This window comes from Elephantulus edwardii, unplaced genomic scaffold (genome assembly GCF_000299155.1).
Source record: "Elephantulus edwardii isolate Elephantulus edwardi_28Jun2011 unplaced genomic scaffold, EleEdw1.0 scaffold00039, whole genome shotgun sequence".
Lineage (NCBI taxonomy): Eukaryota > Metazoa > Chordata > Mammalia > Macroscelidea > Macroscelididae > Elephantulus > Elephantulus edwardii.
Genome location: NW_006399789.1, coordinates 18,825,529 through 18,849,543, shown reverse-complemented (window position 1 = coordinate 18,849,543; position 24,015 = coordinate 18,825,529). Strand labels below are relative to the sequence as shown.

Below are 24,015 nucleotides of genomic sequence, written 5' to 3'. Positions count from 1 at the left end.
CTCAAGGGCATTTTAGTTTTATATCATCTGACATGGTATGAAGCTTGAAACAACACTTCTCATTTCATTAGTCTTACAGAAACACAATTTGAAACAGTGCCAATTTAGGGGGCTCTTGTACTCTCATTTCCCTGCAGATTTTAAGGCTCTGTTATCTTTATTTTTTAATGTTCTTTCTGTTGCTCATTTCCTCCCCCTCCCTTTTTTCGTCTACTTAAAAGCTTCTGGGAAAAATCCAAAATGAAAATTCAGTGCCTTTTCTTTCAATGCAATTTGGCATTTAGGTTTATTGATGGCTCTTTCTTTTTTTCTCTATGTAAGATTTTCTTTAACTGCATTGAAATACAAAGCACGATAGCTCTAATTTGTGGATCAGTAGATTTTTAAAGTGGCATTTTTATGAATAGAAAGATTAAGTGCTTTTCATTTTAATTATACTGCAAGACTTTTTAAATGCACCTTGGGAAAAATATTAAGTTATCTTTAAACACTTATTATTTTAATAAGATATATTCAGCAAAAACTGATAAGAATTTGCTTTAATTAAATCTAAAAAGACAAAATAAACATGTCCAAATACCAAATTTGCAATATTTCTAATAATAATCTTTCATATTGAATTAATTAGAATGAAATGAAAGAATTCTAATTATCCACTTGGACATTTGTTATTTCCTCCAGGATAATTTTGAGAGAAAGGAAGTGAAGAACTGTACTACCTGATGCCAAAAAGCCTTCAGTTAGAGAACTCTAGTTTTATTGACCGTTTTATGGACAGACAGATAGGCGTTCAATTGCACATTCATGTTAACATGACAGGGAGAATCTTGAGAAAACTATCTAGAGTTCAATGGAAGAGACATGACAAGACTCTAGTGTTTCTTACATTTTTCATTATAGCTGGTATATAGAGATCATATAGTCAATCTTTAGAAACTTTCAACTACTCTGCATCTATAGTAGTATTTATAGATCTATACTTATATCCAACTTGAATTTGTTAGCTTTGATACAATACCAAAAAAGAAAAGAATATTTAAATGACAGTCTTTGAAGTCTCACTGTGTAAATAAGTGAGAACTAGGTTAAGACATTGACTCCAGCTCCTTAATTTTACAGACTATGAATCAAATTGAAGGCTCAGGGAATTCAAGAATTTTATTTCAATTTAAATATCTTCTACTAAATAAAGGCCTCTCCCTCTCAGGGGCTTGAACAGAGCTGAGTTCAGATAATTGTCTTCATTTGTGTACTTGTACTTAATGAAATATATTTAATATGGACAATGGGATTAGGTATGTTGGAGTCACACTAGTGAGAGTGGCTCAGGAGGGGGCCTAGTTCAGAGCTGTTGTACATAGGGTCACAGGCGACTCGATGTCACATTGTTGTTGTTGTTGTTGTTATGTGCTGTTGAATCGCACACTAACAACATATTTAATTGAGTTTTTTGGTTCTTTTTTTATTTAAGTTATAGAATTTTATTTTTTTATCTGATACTTATTTACTTACAAAGTTCATATACATTGTCTTTCATACTGGATCTTTCCCCCTTCCTTTAACTTCCTTTCTTTCCACCCATCAAATAGTGCAACGCTGATTAACACCCCCCACCCCCAACCATCCTCACTCTCTATTCCCCCCTCTCCACCTTGGATCCTTATACTCATTCTACAATGATGGTTTTATACAGTATTTTTCTTTATGAGACTGAGTTTGTTCACTTAGCATGATACCCTCCAGTCGCTCCCAAGTTAGGAAGTAATTTACAAAATCATTACTCCTGTGTGGTATCCCATTATGTGAATGAATGTACCATAATTTCTCAATTAATTTTATTGTGTTTAGCATTTGGGCTGTTTCCATGTTCTTGTGATGGTTAATAACACTACTATGAACATTCATGTACAAGTCTCTGTTTGTACCTCAGTTATCATTTTTACTTCTTTTAAGATATGTTGTTGTCATTGTTGATTGCCTTCAAGTTGAGCATAACTCATAGTGACCTATAAACATAAGGTCTGATGACCCTCCACAATGATCAATATTTATCAAAGATATATTTAATTAAATAATAATTTAAAACTTTCATTAAATTAGTCATCTCAAAGTTCATCTTGATAAATACATTTTTACTTTATGTTTGAAATGAATTTATAATTACCAGGTTTTTCTGCAAACTTGTTCATTGATCATAAAAATAAAGTTTACAACCTAAGTGCCCATCAACAGACAAATGAATAGAGAAGCTCTGGTATATTCACACAATGGAATACTATGCTTCATTGAAAAACAAGGAACTCATGCAATATTATTCAAAATGGGTGACCCTGGAGGACATTATGCTGAGTGAAATACCTCAGTCACAAAAGGACAGATATTATATGGTGCCACTGTTGTTGAATGAGGCTGATATCGGGGTGGGGGTAAGACTGAGAAAAACCAGATAAATTATGTTTACTGCATTGAAGCTGATGAGGGAGAGAATAGTTTAAAAGTGATATATTTTAGGGCATTATGATTACCCTAAGAGTCGGGAATGAGGGTTGCAGAGTGGAGTATACTTGGGGTGGGGGTGAGGGTGTGCGGGGCGGGGGATTGCGTACCAATGAAGGAGTTTTTCTTTTACTTTTCAAGGAGAGAAGCGAACTGGGGGTGGGCGGGGAGAAAAGTGCAGCAATGAATGAATGGAATTCCGAAACCTCTGTAGATGTTCATGGAAATTAATTTTAAAAAAAAGAAAAGAAAAAATATAAAGTTCATACATCTCTGAGCTCCGCTGAACGAATTATTTTAACATGAGAAAACTATAACTTTATATACTTATAAAATTGTATCAATAAATGTAAAATGTATTTATCATGATAAATCATGCTATATAATTATAATAGAAATTAGGGTATATTTGTGCCATTAGAGGCTAATTATAGGTTTATATGGTGTCAAAATAGAAAAATCTACCAATTTGAGTTGTCTAATCTTTATACTAGTTTTCCTAAATTTTATGAACACAAACTGAATTGATTAATATGAGTAGATAAAGATTTAGAAATAATTCTACTTTGAGCCTATAATTTAGAAAAAATACAAGACTCAAAATGGGAAGTAAGAGGCAATCTCTGTTAATTTTTTTAATGTTGAGGAAAATTTTTATACACCTGATGGTTTCATTATCTATTGGTACATGCTTAATTTTTTTCAATTTTCTTAATGTTTAATTATAGTCAAGCCAACCCCTCACAGGTATAATACATTAGTGTATTGTCCACACCATGAAAGTCCACCAAGGTCACAATTAACATCTGAGTCCAAAGGGCAATAATCTCAAAGAATTTGTATGATTAGCCATAGCCCTCATTAAATCAGCAGCTTTAAGCTGATTTTACCTTGAATCAACTATAATTTTCATTAAACAGATATAATTATGGCCCTCTGATTACACTCACACATATGTGTGGACAAAACACCTGATGGTAATTCACTGAGAAGAAATTTCAAACAAAAGAAAAAAATGTATCTTGTTTTCAAGTGAAAACAATACATACAGATGTAAGTCTTGCTTTTAAAAATATGCAGAACTTAACATGTAGCTTATGAAGTAGGCATCAAATTAACTTTTACTTCTATTTGTATTGACACGGAGTGAACTAACTCATAGCTGAATTCCAATGGCTTTGCAATGGAAGTAAATAGTATAGGAGGAGATCTTTCTCCTGCAGAGTGCCTGGGGGATTTGAACCACATACCGTCATGTTGGCAGTACAACTTCTTACCACTAAGCCATCAGAGCTCCCTATATGTTTTAATATGTATTCATTAAAACTAAATCTTTTCCCACTGATTTTTTTTTTACTTTGTTAAGTAAAGGACAGAGAGACTGTTCTTGGTTACAAATTTGACCATTTAAGGACAAGAAAATACTATCTTTGGCAGAAAAGACAAATTACTCTCTAAACTAATTATCTTGCATTGTGTTTACGACTGAGACAGAAATAATGATGTGCATTTCTTCCTCAGAACTGTAAAGACCACACAGGAGGCCCCTATTGCAATGAATGCCTCCCAGGTTTCTATGGTGATCCAACTAAAGGTACTGCAGAAGACTGTCAGCCCTGTGCCTGTCCTCTCAATATCCCATCTAATAAGTGAGTAGCAAATTCACCTCCCCAATGCCTTTGCTCTCCTGTTCTGCAAATGTACTTTTGGCATCCAGCATCCTCTTTTTTTACCACACATAAGTAAATATTAAATACATACATTAATTTCTCACAAGCATGATAAGAGCTTTCTAAACATAAAATATTTTAAATTGCTAACAGTTTATTCCTCAGAATGATAATATTTAAATTCTTGATTTGATGATTTAATATCTAAGATAAAGAACTCAAGTCACATTTTTAAAGAACTATTTCCAAAGGATAGATAAGTGTTATACACCTACAAGAGTACACATCTGCTCTTCAAACCATCTATGAATTCTTTCTCTTCATCGTCATATTCTTCACATAAGAATTTTCCACCCAAGCCATTATTCAGAAAGAAAAGAACTAGTACTTAAGAAAAGCAGATGACCAAAAGTAGAGAGCTAATCAATATATTTGTTGTAGTGTCACCATTAAAGAACAAATCCTTGTCATTACAGAAGTCCAGAGTGAAGGCTTCATAGTTGCATGGACTGTGCATTGCATAACAATGAATGAATTTTTCTTTTCCTTTTCAAGGAGAAAAGTGAATGGGAGGGCAGGGAGGGAGAAAAGTGCAGCAATGAATGACTGGAAACCCTAAGTTTCTGTAAACTTTCAGTAAAATTAATTAAAAAAAAAAGATGGGAGGTGGGTAACTAGGCTCTTAAGATTTTTTTTTTTTTCATTTTATAGACCTAAGTAGTCATTTGATTAGAAGAACATTGTACAACTTTCAGTTGGTTATTAAATTAAGTCTTTAAGGAACTTAAGAGCAAATTCAAACCTGGAGTTACTACAAAAAAGGATGCTTTAGGCAGAATGTTAAATGATCCTGGAGGTATCAAAAGAAGATGGAAGGAATATACTGAGTCATTGTACCGAAAGGAATTGGCAGCTACAGAAGAATTTAATGAAGTAGCATTTGAGCCAGAGCCTATGGTGATGAAGGCAGAAATTCAAGCTGCTTTGAAGGAAATAGCAAAAAATAAGGCCCCCGGAATAGATGGTATACCAATTGACATATTTCAGCTAACAGATGCTGCCATGGATGTGCTCACCAAGTTGTGCCAAGAAATCTGGAGAACAACCACTTGGCCAACTGACTGGAAGAGAGGTCAATATTTGTTCCCATCCCAAAGAAGGGTGACCCAACTGAGTGTGGAAACTACAGAACAATATCATTGATTTCACATGCAAGCAAGATTCTACTGAAGATTATCCAAAAACGACTGGAACAGTACATCAGCAGAGAACTGCCAGAAGTCCAGGATGGGTTTAGAAGGGGTCGTGGTACTAGGGATATTGTAGCTGATGTTAGATGGATCTTAGCTGAAAGCAGAGAATACCAGAAGAATGTCTATCTGTGTTTCATTGATTATGCAAAGGCATTTGACTGTGTGGATCACAACAAACTGTGGCTGACTCTGAGAAGAATGGGAATCCCAGAACATTTTATTGTGCTAATGCAAAACCTATACTTGGACCAAGAGGCAGTTGTCAGAACTGAGCAGGGCAACACTACATGGTTCAAAATTGGGAAGGGTGTATGCCAGGGATGTGTCCTGTCTCCATACCTTTTCAACCTGTATGCAGAGCAGATTATCTGAGAGGCTGGGCTCTATGAGGAGAAGCGTGGCGTTAGGATTGGTGGACGATCTATCAACAATCTGCGTTATGCAGATGACACAACCCTGCTCGCTGAAACTGAGGAGGACCTCATGCACTTCCTGCAGAGGGTCAAGGACTGCATCCTTCAGTATGGACTGAGGCTCAATGTCAAGAAGACAAAAATTCTCACCACCGGATCAATTGGTAGCATCAGGATGGATGGCGAAGAGATTGAGATTGTTCACAGCTTCAGTTTGCTCGGCTCCATGGTCAACACTCTTGGCACCAGCAGTCAGGAAATCAAAAAAGCGTATTGCGATGGGAAAGTCTGCTGTTAGGGACCTCTCTAAAGTACTCAGGAGCAACGGTGTCTCTCTGGAGACTAAGGACCACCTGATACAGGCCATGGTTTTTGCAATCACTTGTTATGCATCAGAGAGTTGGACAATGACTAGGGAGGATAGAAGGAGAATTGACTCCTTTGAGCTGTGGTGATGGAGAAGAGTATTGAATGTACCATGGACTGCCAAGAAAACAAACAGATTCATCGTAGAGAGGGTTAAACCAGGCTGCTCCTTGGAGGCAAGGATTCTGGGGCTTCTTCTGACATACTTTGGACATGTGGTAAGGAGAGACAGATCTTTAGAGAGGGACATCATGCTGGGTAGAGTAGAGGGACAGCACAGGAGGGGAAGACCCTCTATGAGGTGGATTGATTCAGTGACTGGGGTAATTGGGATGGGTGTGTCAGAGGCAAAGAGATTGGCATGGGCTAGAGCACGGTTTAGGGCTGTTCTACATAGGGTCGCTATGAGTCGCAAACGACTCGATGGCACATAACAACAACAACATATAAAAAAAATAAGGTGGAAATAAAACAACCTAAAGAAAATAGCATGATGGTGGAAAGTCTGGAACCAGATTGTGTTGATATAGGTACAATTCCATTCTGTCAAGCACAATGAATATTAGTCATTTACTTATGTCCACTTCTCTTATTAGTTCTGGTAGTACACATTCTTAACTTTATTCTTATGGGGATGCCAAATTCAGGTGGTTGTTGTTTTTATGTGCCACTGAGTTGCCTGTGACTCATAGCCACCCTAAGGACTGTTGTCATAAAAATAATACCTACTCATATATTCCTTTTAAACAGTTCCTTCCTTCATCTATTTCAATGAAGTAAGCATTATTTTCCCCCTCTTTTCTTAGTTATTCCCCGACCTCCATGTCAGTCCTGTTTTATAACAGTGGCATTATATAGTATTTGTCCTTTTATGGCAGAGATATTTCACTCAACATAATGTCCTCTAGGGTCACCATTAGTATAATATTTTATGAGTTCCTTTATTTCAATGCTGCAAAGTATTCCATTGTGTAAATATACCATAACTTCTCTCCCCATTCACTTATTGATTGGCATTTGGGTTGTTTCTATCACTTTGCTATTGTTAATAACACAGCAATAAACATGAATGTGCTTATATCTGCTTGAGTGGCAGTTCTGATTTCTTTAGGGCATATTCCCATTAGTAGAATTGCTGGGTCAAATGGTATTTCTATTTCCAACTTTTTGAGAATGTGCCATACTGCTTTCCAGAGTAGTTGCATCATTTTATACTCCCACTAACAGTGAGTAAGAGTTCCAGTTTCTCTATAATCTTGCCAGTATTTGTTTGTCTGCCATTTTGTTGTATTTTGCCATTCTTACTGGGATAAGATGATATCCCATAATTGTTTTGATTTGCATCTCTCTTAGGACTAGGGATTTTGAACATTTATTCATGTGTTTGTTCGCCATCTGAATGTCTTCTTTGATCAAGTGTCTGTGCATATCCTGTGCCCATTTTTCAGTTGGATTGTTTACATTTATCTTGTTGTGGTGCCAGAGTATTCTAGATATCCCTTTTCTGACATGCCATTACCAAATATTCTTTCTCAGTCTGTGGTTGTCCTTTTTACCCTATTGGAGAAGTTTTTGATGTGCATAGGGATTTTATTCTTAAAAGGCCCCATTCATATATTTTATCCTCTCCTGGCTGTAGGTTTTTCAGGATGCTTGGAAGACTATTCATGTTGTGGATTAGGGCTTCTAGAGTTCTTCCAAACTTTTCTCTAATGAAGTTTATAGTCCTTGATTTTAGTCCTAGGTCCTTGATCCCCTTTCGGTTGGTTTTTGTATATGGTGTGAGGTGTGGGTCTTGCTTGAGTTTTCTGCAGTTAGTTTTCCAATTTTGCCAATACCATTTGTTAAAAAGGCTGTCATTTCCCCACTTAACTGATTTCATCTCCTTGTCAAAAATCAGTTGACCAAAGGTAGATGGGCTGATTTATGTGTTCTCAATTCTATTCTATTGATCTATGGGTCTGTCATTGTACCAGTACCACGCTGTCTTGACCATCATGGCTGTATAGTAGGACTTGAAATCAGGGAGTGGAATGGTGTGTGAATTAGTACAGCTGTCTATTCAATCAAATAGCTCTATAGTCTATCATATGTATCATACCAAAATACATTTGTAGAAGAGTTAATTTGGACAAGAAAGTAGTTGTCAGAACAGAGTAAGGAATTACTGCATTGTTCATAATCAGGAAATGAGTACGTCAAGAATGTGACCTGTTTCCATACCTTTTTGATTTATAAGCAGAACAGATCATTCAAAAGCCTGGCTAGACTTTATAAGGAGCAATCTGACATCAGGATTGGAGGAAGACCCATCAAGAACCGTCATTGTGCAGATGACACAACCTTGCTTGCTGAAACTGAGGAAGAAAGATCTAAAGTGTTTGCTACAGAAGGTCAGGGACTGTAGTCTTCAATATGGATTGAAATTCATTATAAAGAAGACAAAGATTCTCACCACTGGACCATTCAGAAGTGCCATGATAGATTGAGAAGAGATTGAGATTTTTATCAATTCCAACTCCACAATCAACACTATTGGCAGCAGCAGTCAAGAAATCAAGACTATTTGTTCAGGGGAAAGCTGCTGTCAGGGACCTCTTCAAAGTGCTATAGAACAATGATGTCAGTGTGGAGACTAAGATGTGTCTAATTCAAGCCATGGTCTTCACAATTACTTGCTATGCATCAGAGAGCTGGACAATGACTAAAGTTGACTGAAGAAGAATTGATGCCTTTGAACTGTGGTACTGGAAAAATGTGTTGAACATACCATGGACCACCAAGAGAAGTAATAGGTTTGTCCTACAGAGGGTGAAGCCCTGCTGTTCCTTGGAGGCAAGTATTTTGAAGCTCCATCTTACATACTTTGGGCATGTAGGCAGGAAGAACCAGTCCCTGGAGAGGGACATCATGCTCAGAAGGGTGGAGGTACACTGCAAGAGAGGAAGATCCCAGATGAGATGGATTGATACAATAACTTAAGTAATAATGGTAAGTTTGTCAAAGACAGTGAGATTGGGTCAGGATAGGGTATGGTGAAGACCTACAAGTGATTCAATGACATAACAACAACTCATTAAATATGTAGTCATTATGGATTCATCTCCAGTGCGACCAACATGAATATAAACAAAGAAGAGTCATTTTGGAGACAACTTTATTTGGACAATCATCTTGTGTGTATAATTTAGATAATGGTTTCAAATAGTGTCTCTGAAAAAAAGTCAACATTGAAATATCATCTATGAGTACCAAGAAGATGTGGTCCCAATGTCAAGTGTTTAGACATTCTAACACTTATGCAATTCAATTTGATACAATTATTATATTCTTGATTTTCAATATTTTTAAAAAATAGTAATAATTATAATATTGCCCTAAGTATTTAAGGGTATTTCCACTTCTAAAGTGCTTTAACTTAGATTATTTAATATTCACTTTATCAGTATAATTGGAAATAATTTATAGCTCATTTTAAATTCTAGTTTTCAAGATAGTATTTCATAAGAAAACAGAAAGGACAATTATAACTCTATTATCAATTTTTGTGTATACAATTATAAATGCTTTAAAATTTAAAAGGACTTAGCAAATTTATTGCATTTTAAACACACAATTGTATTGAGAAAAGTTCATTTAATTCTAACTACTTTTAAATCTTCCTATCACATAAGAATCTAGAAAACTCATCTGAAAAAATTAATGTCATTATGACTATAAACTGGGTTAGAAACTTTGAAGAATAAATTGCATATTTGCATATCATCAAGAAGATGGAATTTTCACAGGTTATTGAGAAAAAGAACTAGAGGTTGCTGCAACCTCCATCTAGAAGTATATGGCTTAGTGATAGTTTTACCTTGGTGATTTATCTATTTAATCCTTGGTCATAAATCTTATAGATCACAAGCATTTTGGTTCCAAATTTCTTAGATAATATTGCTAAATAAATCAAATCTGTAGTGAGATAGAGATAGATTGGTATAATTATTATGATGTATGAATACAGACAAGCATATAATATTTAAATTATACATATATATTAACTTTGTCAACTATTTACAGTGACCACCGTCTGCCTGGCCTTCTTATCTTATTGATGTATATATTCTAACTATAGAATATAAGTAACTAGTGAAACTCAGCTCCAGAGAAACAAATAACAAATGCAAATATCTCAAATGTTTCATAGCTATTAATGTATTGGTTTCACACAGCTTTTAGCTTAAATGCAGCATGAAAGACACATGAATTTCTACTCTTGAACACATTATGTGCTTGAATAGATTTTATTATTGGAATTGTTACAGATTTTCATTAGTTTCATAAAAAAATAAGTATTTTTGCCACAAGGCTTGAAGCAAGTAAATCTTATCTATTAAGTTTTATCTATTAATGATTTTGTCAATACTAATCTGCATCAAACAGGGATTCTAAAATTTAATTTTTGGAAAAAGAAAACATTTCTCAAGCTGTTTTATTGGCTTTACTCGATTAGTTGTTTGAATTACTGTTAACTACTCTGTCACTAGAGAAATATTGTTCTATGGCAAAAAATAAACATTTAATGTAAATTTTTCTAAAAAAATAATACTGCTTTAGATATTTTAGAGCACTTATTATCATTATTTGAGGTTCACATTGGTGGTGACAATTAACTGTACCAAGATCATATTTCCGAGGGAAAAACTAATGTCTAGAGAGATGAAATGCCTTGATTGTGATCATACAGCTTGCTTGAGGCAGAACCAATAATATAACCTATATTTCCTGATTCACTTCTCTGTGCTTCTTCCAGTGGGGCTATAGAAACAAAAACAATTACAGAGATATTGAAGAGAAGCAAAACAAAAAAATAAAGAAATAAAGAATAGAATTTAATAGTCAACAAACTGGAAGTCCAGTCTAAATGATGATTCTCCATTTTGGAGATATGCGCTCATCTAGATCTGAGAGATGAGAACTGCAAGAAAAACCATAATCTTAATTAGTTAACTAACATAAAAGGAATTAAACATCAAGTAAATTCAAATGTCTTTTGTTAACATGGAGTTGACTTCAACTCATGGTGACCCTCTATTTGCAGAACAGAGCTAGTACCTAAGATTTACATACCTACTACTTTACAAGGAAGAACTTGTCCTTAGAAAAAGACATCATGTTGGGAAAGAGGTGGTTAACAAAAGAGGGAAAGATTCTCAGTGAGAGATTAACACAATGACTACAACAGTGAGGCTGAGCTTGATGGAGATCTTAACAGTGGTCCAGGATTGGGCAAGGTTCTCATCTGTTGTCCGTAGGGTTGTTTTAATGTATAGAGAACTCAATGACACCTTACAGTAACCTTACCAAAGTCTGTAATAATCTATTCTCTGTGTCGCTTCTGAGCGGGTGTGGAAAGTACATTTTTAGGTCAGTAGTTAAGTGTTTAAAATTTGGACCATCCAAGGAATCTCATTGTATATATTGTAATAAAAAAAAAAATCAAACAAGTCATTGCTAAACAATTAGAAGCAACTCATAGCTGACCCTCCAACAGATTTTCAGGGATGGGAGGGAATTGTTTATCTTTCTCCTCTGGAAGAATTATTGGATTTAAATTGTGCACCTTTGGATTGGCAGCACAACTTTCTACCCATAATACTACTTCTTGTTGGTCGCTATTGAGTCAAGTATGACTCATAGCAACCCCATAAACAACTAATCTGAATCCTGTCCTACCCTGTGCCATCCTCATCATCTCTGAAACATTTGAGTCCATTGTTGTAGTCACTGTGTCAATCTATCTCGTTGGAGGTCTTTTACTCTTTAGCAGACCTTCCACCTTTTTGTGTATGATATCTCTTTCTAAGGAATAGCCTTTCCTAGCAATATGGCCAAAGAATAAGACAAAGCTTCACCATTCTTGCCTCCAAGGAACATTCTGGCTGCACTTCTTCTAAGACCTTTCCATTTGTTCTTTTGACAGTCCAAGAGCTATTTAGTAAGCTTCTCAAACATCACAACTCAAAGGTATCCATTCTTCCTCTATCATCCTTATTTGAAGCTCCATCTCACATAATTCAGGGACGTGGCCAGGCAGGACCAGTCTTTGGAGAAGGTCATCATGCTTGGAATGGTGGAGGGACAGTGATGGAGAGGAAGATCCCAGATGAGATGGATTGATACAGTGACTAGAACAAAGAGGATAGATGTGTTGGAGGCTGTGAGACTGGCCTAGGACAGAGCAGGCTTCAGAGCTGTTGTAGATAGGGTCAAACTGAGTGTCAGATGACTAGAAAACACATAACAACAACAACAACAATCCTTATTTATTATCCAGTTATGAGATTCATATAAAGTGTTTGAAGATACCATGGCCTGAATCAAGTGCAGTTTAGCCTTCAGACTGATATTATTGTTCTTTCATATTGTAAAGAGGTCCCTGATAGGAAATTTGTCCAATGCAATACTTCTCTTAATCTCTTGATTGCTAGTATCAAAGGTTGATACAAGTAAGACAAAATCATTGACAACTTCAATCCTTTCTTCGTCTATTATGATATTGTCTATTGTCAAAGTGTTGAGGACATTTGATTCCTTGATGCTGACGTGTAAAGCATGTTGAAGGCTACTAATCTCTAGATCTTCCTAGCAATATCAAAACATCATTAAATTTTAGCAGTCATTTACTGTACCTAAATGTCAAGTATTTCCATTCACACATCCTGATTATATAAAGATTTTTCACATTATTTTCCATTTACCAATGAGAAATTCGAGTTTAGGTTTAGATAAATATAAACACAGTCAAAAAGCATCTCAAGCTTAATTTAAAAATACAGATTTAGAGAGTAATTTGAAATTCATAAGTAGTATAAGAGGATAATTAAAGAAATATGTTTCCTTAATGATATCCTTCTATGAAGAAAGAGAGAAAAAATTATTGAACTAAAGAAGCAATTGCTTATAGGCAATCATCAAAAATTTGTGTGACCCAAATCAACATTATTACATATTTTTCCTTTATTTTTATGTCCCTTTTTCCATTATCATGCCTTTAAAAAAATTCTTGTAAGTTTCATTTTATTAATTGTGACTGAAGCAGACAACGTGGTGATTAAAGAATTTAGCCAAGATGGCTTAAACAGACTTCTGGAACACTAATATCTTCAACACAACAGCTGGCTACCAAAGGACTATCTGAAGGAATGGTACAAGTGAAAGAACTTAAGTGGGTGTTTTGGTACAAGTTATAGAAAAGGTAAAATAAACAAGACATGCAGGTGGCCTGGTAGTGACCATGGAGTCACCCCTGTGGCTGTGGGGAAGCTGGGCTAAAGCTTCGCCCAGCTCTTGCCTTTGCTGTCTCCCAGGGTGTGCTTGTCAAAGAGGTCCTCGGCCAGGCCCTAGTCCGGGGCACCCACCTTGCACAAGTTGATTATGTAGTCACTCAGTTGTTTGATGGATTTCATTTGCTCGTCCAGGTAATGCGTCTCAATGAAATCACACTAATGAGGGTTGTTCTTGTCAGTGGTCAGTCAGTGCAGTTCCAGTAGGGACTGATTCACACTCTTCTCCAAGTGTAGCTCACACTCCATTGCACTCAGCCCGCTCTCCCAGTTGTCCTGGTCCGCTTTCTTGATGTCCTGAAAGAAGATGTGGTCGCCATCAGTTTCTCAGCTGTTCCCTCTCCTCGTGGGGTTGGTGGAGAAAATATCTGGCAAAATTCTTCAAAGCCACATCATCACAGTCGAAGTAGTAAGACATGGACAGGTAGACATAGGCGGCATAATGCTCCAGGTTGATCTAGTGGTGGATGGCAGCCTCCGAAGCCTAGTTGTAGTTCAGGCGCACCTGCGAAGGGGACATGGTCATGGCGGCGGTGGAGAGGCAGTGGCTGTGTGACACTGGAGTGGAGGCGACCTTGGGGCATCTGGGGGTGCTGATGTGAGGAGGTGATGGAGGACTGGCAGGAGATGACTGGCAAGGGGAGAAGCAGGAGAGCACCGGGTTCCATTCAAGCACTGTTGAAGCAGGAGACCATGGCTACTCTGCGAAGACCATCTCTATCTTGCCTCTTCGACAGTTATTCTTGGGAATCCTCATTATCCTTTCTCACTGGCATTTTATAGCAACTCACCATATTTAGTTTCTCTGTCCCTACCTATGTGCTCAAAGCAACAGTCAGTTAAAAGAAATCCTGCTTCTCCAGTGCATATGCAAACACAGAAACACCCTAATTAGCCAAATGATAACAATTTTATTCCTGTAAAAAAGCATTTGTAATGTTTTGTATTGCAAAGGCATCAAAGTTAAAGGAATATTAAACACTTTTGAACACTTACTATTTATTTCATTTTACTGTACAGTATTAGAATAATCATAAACAAAAACATTCTTTGTTAGAATTGAATTTCAGCACACCCTGATTTAATTATTACCTACTGAATTCCTCTCAAATGATTGATTTGCTTTTAGCTTTTGAGAGCTTTAAATCATTTGCCTTTTGCTTATTTTCTCTTCCATTGACCATGAGAAGATGCAAAGTCCTATATTGACCCACTTCTAGAAAATTAACTTACTCTGATCTTGTGTTTTGAATTCTTAAGAGTGAAAATAATATTTTGTTTTAGTGTTATGTTTTCCTAACCTTATTGTATCAGTTTTATCTTTAAACACATACATGTATATATACTTACATCTGTATATACGGATGTTATTTTGTTGTTACATGCCGGGGAGTCCACTGTGACTCATTGTAACCCCATGAAAACCAGTCATAACCTTAGTGTATCTGGTGCTATCCCAATGATCTCTGCTGTGCTAAATCTCATTGTTATAGTCACTGTGTCAGCTCATAAATAGATATGAATTAAGAGAAATAAATTATTTTGTAACGGAGCCAATTCTATCTCTATATATGAGGAGAGGCGTGGCGTTAGGTTTGGTGGACGATCTATCAACAATCTGTGTTATGCAGATGACACAACCTTGCTCGCTGAAACTGAGGAGGACCTCGTGCACTTACTGCAGAGGGTCAAGGACTGCAGCCTTCAATATGACTGAGGCTCAATGTCAAGAAGACAAAAATTCTCACCACTGGACCAATCGGTAGTATCATGATGGATGGCGAAGAGATTGAGATTGTTCACAGCTTCAGTTTGCTCAGCTCCATGGTCAACAATCTTGGCACCAGTAGCCAGGAAATAAAAAAACGTATTGCGATAGGAAAGTCTGCAGTTAGGGACCTCTCCAAAATACTCAAGAGCAACAATGTCTCTCTGGAGACTAAGGTCCGCCTGATACAGGCCATGGTTTTTGCAATCACTTGTTATGCATCAGAGAGTTGGACAATGACTAGGGAGGATAGAAGGAGAATTGACGCCTTTGAGCTGTGGTGCTGGAGAAGAGTATTGAATGTACCATGGACTGCCAAGAAAACAAACGGATTCATCGTAGAGAGGGTTAAACCAGGATGCTCCTTGAAGGCAAGGATTCTGGGGCTTCGTATGACATACTTTGGACATGTTGTAATGAGGGACAGGTCTTTAGAGAGGGACATCATGCTGGGTAGAGTAGAGGGACAGCGCAGGAGGGGAAGACCCTCTATGAGGTGGATTGATTCAGTGACTGGGGTAATCGGGATGGGTGTGTCAGAGGCAATGAGATTGGCACAGGATAGAGCATGGTTTAGGGCTGTTGTGCATAGGGTCGCTATGAGTTGCAAACGACTCGACGGCACTTAACAACAACAACAACAGCTATAAATGAGTTCTGGTGGCCTAGTGGTAAGAATCCGTGCTTCACTCCCAAAGACACATGGTTCAAATACACACCAGCTATTCCATGGGAGAATGATTCACAATCTGCTCCCGTGCGATTTATCATCTTAAAGGTTAACTATGAGTCCGTTTCAACTTATTGGCACACAACAATGCAACAGCTATACCTAAGGAATCCTGGTGGTAACAAGTTGCATTGTCAACTCTGAGTTATCTGATTCAAGTCCACCAGTTATTCCATGGGAGTAGGATGGACATACAGAGAAGCCATTCGAAGATTAGTGATGAGTTATTTCCAATTTGATTCAACAAAACACACACACACACACACATACACACACACACACACACACACACACACTTGTTAGTGTGCATATAAGTACCATAATGATAGCCGGAGAAGAGTTGAGGTTACTAAAAATTTTGTCTTGCTCATATGCATAATCAACACTCTTGGAACCAGCAATCAGGAAATCAAAAGATGAATTGCTTTTGGAAAGTTTGCTGTCAGAGACCTCTCCAGAGTACTGAGGAGCAATGTAGCAGTCTAGACACTAAGGTGCACCTGATTCAAGCCATGGTCTGCTCAATTACTTGCTATGCATCTGAAAGCAGAACAGTGACTAAGGATGGCAAAAGATGAATCAATGTCTTTGAGTTGTGGTGCTAGAGATGAACACTGAACATACCATAAACTGTTAAGAGAATAAGCAGGTCTGTCCTGGAGAAGGTGAAATAGAGTTACTCCTTGGAGGCAAGGATTGTGAAGGTGTCTCACACACATTGGGCATGTTTCCCAGAAGGAAGGACATAATTATTACGCCTGGAAAAGTGGAGAATCAGTGCAGGAGAGACAGATCCTCAATGAGATGGACTGCTGATGTGACTGTGCAGTGGGGGCAGGTGTGTCAGGGGGAGTGAGATTGGCTCAAAATAGAATAGAGTTCAGAACTGTTTTTCATAGGGTTGCTATGAGTCAGGGTCAACTTGATGACATATAACAACAGTATGCATATAATAATATATGCATGCTAGCATGCATATGTTGACATAATATCATATGAATATATATTTATGCATATATATACATGTATATGTATTAATGTGTGTGTGTGTGTGTGTGTATTCCTAAAGAGCTGAAAATGGGACATGGGGCACAGGGCTGTGAACATCTCTCTGAAATGGCCGGAGGGAGTGAGACTAACATAGCCCTTCACTGCCCCAGAGCAGAAAGCAGATAAAGAGCCTGTAGCCCAGCCACGTGGAGCCTCTATAGAGATTCCAGCAGCAAGATAATAAAGATAATAGTTGATTTGTTGTTGACTTACAGACTTAGAATTGTGGTATCAAGAATGGGATTTATAGGGAAATAGGTTGAGGGGTGGGAAAGGCAATGAATGTCTTACAATACAAGTCCAGGTTTAGTCCCACAGTCCCAAGCCAGATTAATAGCACAATACAATTCCTTAATTAGTAAAAGTCCCATTTGGTTCCTTAGTACAAATCCAAATAATCCCACAAGTTTTGACTCAGAGCAGTTTTTTTTTTTTTGTTTTTTGGTTTTTCTTTAAAATTTAAGTTGTTTATTTTTCATTTCAATGAACATTCTACAGAGATTTTGGGATTCCATTCATTCATTGTTGCACCCTTCTCCCCGCACAAACCCCTCCCCCCCCCCCCCCATTTGCTCCTCTCCTTGAAAAGCAAAAGAAAAACTCCCTCATTGGTACACAATCCCCCCCCCGCACCTCCCCAAACCCTACCCTCTAGCCCCAAATATAATCCACTCTACAACCCTCATTGCATACTCCTACGATAAAAATAATGCCCTAAAATATAATACTTTTAGACTATTCTCTCCCCCATAGACTTCAGCAGTTTTAAGTCATCTTCTCCTCAATTATCTGGCAAGCAAAACAACACCTTTAAAAACTGTGGCCTTTATCTCAGGGCTCCTCTGATTTCACCTTTCTGCAGTTCCTCTACCGCAATGCTATAGTTTCTCTTCCACCATCACCAGGCTCTTGTGCCATGGTCTCACTCTCACCAGAGTCTTGCTCCAGTCTCCATCAAGTCTTTCCCCCTAGTGTGGAAGTACTTTTCCTCTTATCCTAGTCCCACAGCTGCTGATGGTTTTTAAGACCATGTACCTGTAGTTAAGATAGCTGAAGACCAGAAGTGGCTAAGATAATGTCTGAAAAAGCCAACTTTAGGTTAACATTACAAGGGATCAGTATGCATAATAAAATATACTGCTTGCAAAAAATATATACTCCTTTCATTAAAAGGAATTAGTTTTGTTTATTTAAACATATCTTTACTGTTTTCTTTCAATGTTGATTTGTCTTCCTTTCCCCTGACTGTGGAAATGGTTGCTGTTCTTGAATCTGTTGTATCCTCTGTGGTGTCAGATGGATGATCTAGAAGAAGAATTCTCAGTCTGCCAGTATGGAGCTTGTAACTATAGTTAAACAACATTATCCTACTATCACTTGAACTCCATTATGAGTTTACCAGTCCCTTTTTTGATCACAGAACATCTAGCTTCATGTTCGGACCAAATCAGAGATAAGTCATTGCATTTTCCAAACCAAATTTTAAAGACATGTTTCAGTGTGCATCTGTCCTTCTCATTCTAATTTTGTTATTGTTGTTGTTATGTCATCATCTGCCCTGTATTTAATGGCAAATTCAAAATTCAGCTACAAGTGATCTTTGATTTATGCTGTTTAAAGAATATTGAAGCCCAAATACATACACTTTATGAATATATATGGGAGCTCTGGTGGCCTAGTGGCAAGAAGCTTCACTGTAACCCCAAAATCAAGCAGTTTAAAGCCTCCAGCTGCTCCACGTGAGAAAGATAGGTCATCTCCTCCCATGTGATTAAATGCCTCTGAAAAATCTGCTGAAGGGTCAGCTGTGGGTTGGTTCCAACTCAACAGTACACTGTATCTATCTATGTAGCTATCTAGCTATCTATGTATTTATCTATCTATCAAGGGAGAAGGGGAAGGAGGGGAAGAGAGAGATATTGTATTCAAATATGTCTTTAAAATTTGGTTTGGCAATTGCAATGATTTATCTCTGATTTGGCCAGAACATGAAGCTAGATGTTCTGTTATAGAAAAAGGGGATGGTAAACTCATATTTCCTATTAAAAAATGTTTCTGCATGAGGATGAGGACAGTTTTGCTATCTGCTGATTTGTGCATGTACTTACTTTTCCCCTTCAATAAAGAATCCTAGGGTGGCACTGGTTAAGTCATCATAAGCAGCTAACTGAAAAGTGGGAGCTTTAAGCCACTTCTTGGCAGTTGAGTCAGAACCAACCATAACTGATCTTTCATCGGGTTTTAAGAAGCAGAAATCATATAGGAGGAGATTTTTCATCATTCTCCTGCAGAATATCTTGTGGATTCAAACCACGCACCTTTGGAATTGCAGGGCACTGTCTTACCTCTAGGCTACCCACTGCTTCCTTAAATATTTACAGCCTTGGCATTACTAAGGGGAAGATCTGCTCTACCCTTTATGGTGGTTGTGATTTTGATTTGCCTCAACAATACACAGAAACAACAAGAACCTCTTTTCTGCTACCTTCTGCTGTTATCATTTGTAGGTATTATTGAGTCAATTTCTTCACATAACAACTATATGTACAATAGCATCTTGTTTGGTCCTGCACCATTTTAATAGGTGCTTGTGTGTGTAAAACCTATTTCTGCAGTCTCTATGTTATTGAGTGATAGTCATCTGTTTCACTGATTCTCAACTATCCCAAAATAATGCCTTTCTCTGGGGATTGGTCCCTCCTGATAATATGTCCCAAAGTATATGAAACAGTTTCAAGCTTCCTGTTTCTAAGAAGCACTGCCAGGATAATTCTGTAGAATTTTTATAGAATTTATTTCTTGAATAACAAGGTTAGAGATGTCCTAGCTCTGTCACCAGTGACAGCCACTGGGTCCTTTTCAATGTGGAGTCATTTATCCATGAAATATTTGTAAGTTTAAGATACACCCACACATGCTTTTTTCTTTGTCCCACATGTCTCATTGAGATTCCCCAAAAGAAATGAATTGAATGTTTAAAACATTGAACTTCCTTCACTTCAGTCACTTTGTACTATCAAAAAATAAGAAGCCATACTTTTTTTTTTTGGTGGGGCTGCAATGAATTAAGCTAGGTTAAAAGTTCACAACATAGTGCACGTGATAGGACCTGTACAAAATCCACAAAGTAGTTTAGAGTCAGCCATTGTCAGGAACAGAATGAGATCAGGACTTAAAGTGCTTAATTTGTTGTCTTCTCTTTAATTCATCTAGCTATCACACAAGTATCTACCAGATTGCCCTGTCGTGTATAATAGAAAATAAATCTATTTAGGGAAAACATAATGGGAGAAAGATTAATTGGGGGCATTTTCTTTAAAATGGTGGAGCAGCCAGTGTCACAGAATTCAGACTTGTCCATAACCTTTCAGAAAGCGAGCAGATGATCAGGTAACAATGTGTCACTCTGTGGAAAGGTTCAAGTAGGAAACCGGGCTCTCACAAAATAAGCAGTATGACTGAGTGGGCTTGAGTATGCTGAAGTGTTACCTGTAGCACAATTAATCAGATAGCTTCTGATTTGATGTGTATTCATTTAATTCAAACACAACCTCAAAATATGAGCAAAGGGACAGGCAACATTCTTTGTAACATTCCAGAGGTATGAAGTTCTTCAAGTTTGTTTTATTCATTATAAGTTTAGGCAGGATATGTACAGCTGATCTCTTTTGGAAGCTTTTCCAAGGATTTACTCTACTAAGTTGACTACACACACACACAAACTATGGTTGTGGTCCTTCAAGTCAGAAGGTTCGAACTCATCAACCACAACCAGAACCACATAGTGAGTGTTCTGAACCTATAACGGATTGCTCTAACCTGGTTCAAGTTCAGAGGGATTTGACTTCACAAAGGGATACTGAAGCTGTGTCTTTCCAGGCCCAGAGAATCTGTAAAAATAAAACCAAACCAAAAACACCACCTAATCAACAAACCAGCTGTGCACTCATACTTGGACCTGATGATCACAGACCCAGAACAGTCAAGAGTCAATTAATAGCATGTCACAGGGATAGCTCTCCACTGGGTTATATTCATGTCTGCAGAAATAGCAGTGTCATTTCACCCTCTATTGGCCAGGCCCTAATCTCCCTCTGTGAGTTGAGACTGACCAGCCTGCACTCTGGTGTCACAGCTTTGCTGGTGAGAGAGAAATGACAATATGCTGCTAATGACTTTATGTACGTGTTTCTTCCTTGTCTCTGTTGTCATGCCACAATATCAACTCAGCTTTAGCCCCGTGTGCCATCTAGACCGGAGTCTCGGAATGATCTGTGATGAATGCTCTGCCGGTTACACAGGACCACGCTGTGAGAGGTAAGTGTGCCCACCACTGTCTTTCAAAATCATTTCTGCCTTGGGAGTCATTAAACCAGAGACAGTCTCATCTTCTTCATTTACCCCAGCAAAGCTAGCTCATTCAGTGAGGAGGAAGCGAGTTTTTCAGCACCCTTGTCAAACAAACACGTTAGGTTTCTCCTAGTTTATTTCTTCTCTAGAAATCTCCATTCACTCAAAGGATATTTGATTAATGTTTTAATCTTATAGGTTAAACATTAACCTACAATGCTTCTTGGAAGTGTTGCTCAACTGGAAAGCTTTGCACTTTGAGATTTATCTTACTGTCTGCGTTGGCATAATTTATTTTTCATAATTAGCTTTTTGTCCTTAAAATGTAGTTTAAATGTGTAGTTCATAGTTCAGCAAGTGGCCCATAATTTACCATAAATATATTTGAAAATAGAAACAAAATCTCATTTATTATCATGATTAATATTCCCTTCTAATTTATCCTAAGCCTGTAATGCCCACCAATCTTACTAGATTGCTTTCTAGTTGAACCAACCATGGATATTAGTTGATGTAACTTGTATACTTGGTTTTTTCTTCCTGAACCGTTTTTGAAGAAAAGATTTTTCTCTGTATTCAGTGTCAGTATGAAAATGGAATTAACTTCCCCTGGATATCATTGCCAAACATGACAAGCTCCACTTTAGCACTGAAAATAGTCCCCTGTGCTTCCATCACTGCGGGAGTACAGGAAGTGACCTGCTTTCACCCATCATCTCCAAGGCTAACCCTGCAGCGGGCTATTTCTGCCGAGCCATTCCTGTGTTCTTGGCAGATGCCACCCCTGTTTCAACCAAGCTGCAAAAAGTTAATGAAGCAGGAGCCAATCCCCCAGAGAGAATTTAGCTAGCAGCCAGTCGTCTGCAAAGCGAGTGCCAGTAACAGTTCCTAACAGCAACAAGTACTGCTTGTGAGGGTAGCAGAGTCCCTAAATTAGTATGGGAGAAGACAAGTGAAATAAGTAGGATTTATTTGCAGTGAAACACATGGAGAAACTGGAGGTCTTTAATTGTGTAAAGAGACAGAGTGAGGAGGAAGATGTGTTTATTACTTACTGTATTGGGAGAACTTATAATTGGCAAGAGAGATTCACTTCAAATGCCTAATCACCCAACTCACTATAGGAAGTTATTTTTATTTTTTTCTCTTTTTTCTAGCAAGTAAAAATTGACAACTGCTTTGTCACACAACACCATTAAATCTGTTTATCTGGGTGATCTTTAATGTGTTTATACTGATTTTCTGTTTTCATCTTATTACCAATATTCTTATACATGCTGTACATTAGCTTCTGAACATCAACACTCAAATATTCTACTTTTTGTTAGGCAGTCATCTCATTAGCAATGACTGTGCACTGATCACAGTGCTGGACTTTAACCATGAGCAGGTGCCTCATACCTTCTTGTTCCCAAACAGCTTAATGTAAACTGAGTGAGAGGGCTTTGCGTGGATTTTAGAGAGGATCTTAGTCTATATTAAAAATGTGAAGGCAGATGGGCAGCATTGTATGGTCTTTTTTTGTCTACTCACCGGACAGAAGCATTTTTTACTGTCCACCATATCTTTAATCTGGTTTTAAACAATGGCAGCATGAGTATGAAGCAAATGCCTCCTAGTTAAGGTTTTCTGTAAAAATTTATCTCAAGCAATTATTATATAGAATGAGGTCTAGTGGCATAGTGCATTACATGTTGTTCTGCTGACTGAAGGATCATGGGTTTGAATCAACCAGTTAGTCAATGAGAGGAAGACAAGATAGCTTGTACTGTCAAGATTTATAACTTTGGAATCTTGACAATGAAGGATCACTATGTCTTACAATTAACTTCAGTTGATTTTCATTTTTATGTAGAAAATGTAATACTATATATTAGGATTAGAATTTTCTAGGATTATTCAAGATTGATCGTTTCTGTGTTTATATGAACTAAAAAGTCCACTATGGATCTAAAATAATTAGAGAAACATCTCTGAGATCTATATGTTGAAGAAGTATGGAGGAAGGCTGTACAAGGTAAGAATGAGATAGTGATTATGTTGAGAATCTTATCATCAAAATGAAACTTTAAGTAATTTGTGTGATCAGGTTGTGTGCCATTTATAAATTTCAGATGACAATTTCTTTTTTTGTTTTCTATTTTACAATTTCTTAACTGTTACAATTTGACTTGAAAAATAGCTACTAAGCATGGAATAGGATCTTGGCTTTGCTTTCTCAAGATCCATAGTTAGCAAGGAATCCAGTAAACTATGTATTTGTTGTTGTTAAGTGCTAGAAGCTGGTTTCCAATTAATAAAGAACCTTTATGAATCTTGGGTGTGAAACACTGCCTGGTCCTATGTCATGATTATGAGAGGACTTGATCATTCAAACTGGCAACTAGTTCTTGGTAGAATAAAAAATATGAAATTTTGAAAAGACTTTGATGTATAAGCTTTCACTGATCATATCACAAAGCCCTATTTTTTTTTAATTACATATTCACTTCACTGGTCCTAGAATCATTTCAAAAGAAATCTTAAGAGAACTTCCTAAGAATATTATTTTTTTTATTTATAAATGCATGCATACATCTATACCAGGA

General features: G+C 37.2%; 1 protein-coding gene across 1 annotated transcript in view; it reads left to right on the top strand.

Annotated features, from left to right (window-relative positions):
* Positions 1 to 24,015, top strand: part of LAMA2 (laminin, alpha 2) — a 746,602-nt gene that overhangs the window by 358,277 nt on the left and 364,310 nt on the right. Inside the window, exons 17-18 of the mRNA XM_006885032.1 lie at positions 4,018 to 4,145; positions 21,308 to 21,394. Coding sequence (XP_006885094.1) covers positions 4,018 to 4,145; positions 21,308 to 21,394 — 215 coding nt within the window. The remainder of the gene's footprint in view (positions 1 to 4,017; positions 4,146 to 21,307; positions 21,395 to 24,015) is intronic.